We start from the raw sequence: 2,500 nt of genomic DNA, 5'->3' as shown, positions 1-2,500 counted from the left end.
TAGATATATAGATGATATATATTCACGCATACAGATACACAGGATAGTCACACGCAGGACTGGAGTTGTCACTGCTGCTGTACCATGGTGAGTTAGAAAGACATATGTATATATGCATAATATAATAGTCAGTATATTTACATATGCAGACAGGTACACACTATATAAACACAGAGGACTGGAGGGCTCCCTGGTGGAAGTCACACATATATAATATATACATATTTAGACACACACGCATACAGTTATACAGTCCACACACGCACTCTCAGACATCACAGTCTGGTTGGCAAGCACACACGCCAAAGTCTGGTTGCCATGGTATTTAATCTTCCGGGATTGCCTAACGGATCTCTGCATACTGAAACCCAATGTCCTTCAAATGACCTTCACAAATACCAACATGTGTGTGTGTGTGTGTGTGTGTGTGTAGGTACACAACAGCTGTAAGGACCAGATGGGGAAGGTGTGTCCGCTGGGCCAGTGTCGTGTCTCCATCATCCCCCCAACGACACTCAACAGCATCGACTCTGACGGTAACACACACACACACACACACACACACACACACACACACACACACACACACACACACATATCATCATACACACACAAATATCATCATACACACACACACACACACAAATATCATCATACACCCACAAACACACACAAATAAAATCATACACACACAAACACACAAATATCATCATACACACATAAACAAATATAATCACACACACACACACAATACACAAACACACACACACACACAAATAGATTCAAACACACACATGGACACACATACAATATATTATATATATTATAACAGACCAACATGCCACATGTGTCCTTCCGTGCTCCCAATATAACAGCCAATTACTAAATGACTGATTGATTAAATTGACCTCTATTTGATGAGGTTAATTGGCGTCCATCTTGGTTCTAAACGCTAGCTGGGTGGTGGAACCAAATGCAGAAGGTGAACAAGATGGCCTCTAGGTGCACAAGGCCCGTGTCATTGAGATCAGCATCAGAATCAGAATAACTTTTATTACATCTTATTGTCCATAGTACACAAGAGTACAGTTCTTGGTTTGGTTCAGGCTTGGTTCCTCCACAGCCTGACAGCAGCAGCATCTCTTTATCACCGTGCCTTTGCCACCAGGCTTCTGGAAGGCCACCTCGGCCTGGTGCTCCAGCCCCCTGCTGGTCCTGGTGAACTCCAAGAGCGGAGACAACCAGGGCGTCAAGTTCCTCCGCAAGTTCAAACAGCTGCTGAACCCCGCCCAGGTGTTTGACCTCATGAACGGAGGCCCGCAGCTGGGGTACGCAGCACCACACCCCCACCACACCCCCACACCCCCGCCACACCCCCACACCCCCGCCACCCCCACCTCACCCCGACACCCCCACCTCACCCCCACACCCCCACCACACCCCCACACCTCGTCCAGAAGGACCTCCTCTTGGGCCACGACATGTTTTATTCAATCCAATCACGTCACAAGCTGACTGTTTGAGTTATTACTTTCGCTGTTATAGCAGCAGTAATACATCATAGTTTTGATATTTCATTCCATCCGTGGGAATTGCAACTAATAACAATTCAAATGTTTTCAAATTTCTAAATTATTATTGGCATGAAAGTTACTTGAACAGTTTTTTGCCAAAGCAATAACGGTGGGATTCAACGCAGAAACAAAATGCTTATTAAACTGTGTGTGTCCCTCTCCCAGGCTGCGTCTGTTCCAGAAGTTCGTCACGTTCCGTATCCTGGTGTGCGGGGGGGACGGCAGCGTGGGCTGGGTGCTCTCTGAGCTGGACAAGCTCAACCTCCACAAACAGGTGAGGACGGAGGGACAGGTGGGGGGGGGGGGGGGACAGGTCAGGACAGGTGGGGGGGGGGGACAGGTCAGGACAGGTGGGGGGGGGGGGGACAGGTCAGGACAGGTGGGGGGGGGGGGACAGGTCAGGACAGGTGGGGGGGGGGGGACAGGTCAGGACAGGTGGGGGGGGGACAGGTCAGGACAGGTGGGGGGGGGGACAGGTCAGGACAGGTGGGGGGGGGGGGGGACAGGGCAGGACAGGTGGGGGGGGGGACAGGTCAGGACAGGTGGGGGGGGGGGGACAGGTCAGGACAGGTGGGGGGGGGGGGGACAGGTCAGGACAGGTGGGGGGGGACAGGTCAGGACAGGTAATCCCAGATCAAGACAGGCGGGGAGAAATGGGGACGGTTGGGACAGGTGAGGACGGGTGTGGGCAGGTAAATATAACAGGACAGGTATGCACACATGAGGATAGGTGACTGAGAGGACTGAGCACTGTGCAGAGCAAGGCGTGGAGTGTTATGACAAGGTGTCACCAGCTGACCAGTGATCAGAGCAGGTGGAGACATGAGCAACACGAGCAACATGACCCACGGAGCTGAGGGCACAGCGAGAGGCAGCGCGTACGAGACGGTACACCACGGTAACGCCTAATTCAATTAGACCGGCTA

General features: G+C 51.3%; 1 protein-coding gene across 1 annotated transcript in view; it reads left to right on the top strand.

The window, feature by feature from the left end:
• LOC311368476 (diacylglycerol kinase delta) overlaps window positions 1-2,500 on the top strand; it is a 27,690-nt gene that overhangs the window by 8,571 nt on the left and 16,619 nt on the right. The window contains exons 8-10 of the mRNA XM_084487281.1: window positions 434-536; window positions 1,169-1,328; window positions 1,740-1,848. Coding sequence (XP_084343407.1) covers window positions 434-536; window positions 1,169-1,328; window positions 1,740-1,848 — 372 coding nt within the window. The remainder of the gene's footprint in view (window positions 1-433; window positions 537-1,168; window positions 1,329-1,739; window positions 1,849-2,500) is intronic.

The sequence above is a fragment of the Micromesistius poutassou genome (genome assembly GCF_964030765.1).
Source record: "Micromesistius poutassou genome assembly, chromosome: 23".
NCBI lineage: Eukaryota > Metazoa > Chordata > Actinopteri > Gadiformes > Gadidae > Micromesistius > Micromesistius poutassou.
This window is presented reverse-complemented; position numbering and strand designations above follow the sequence as displayed.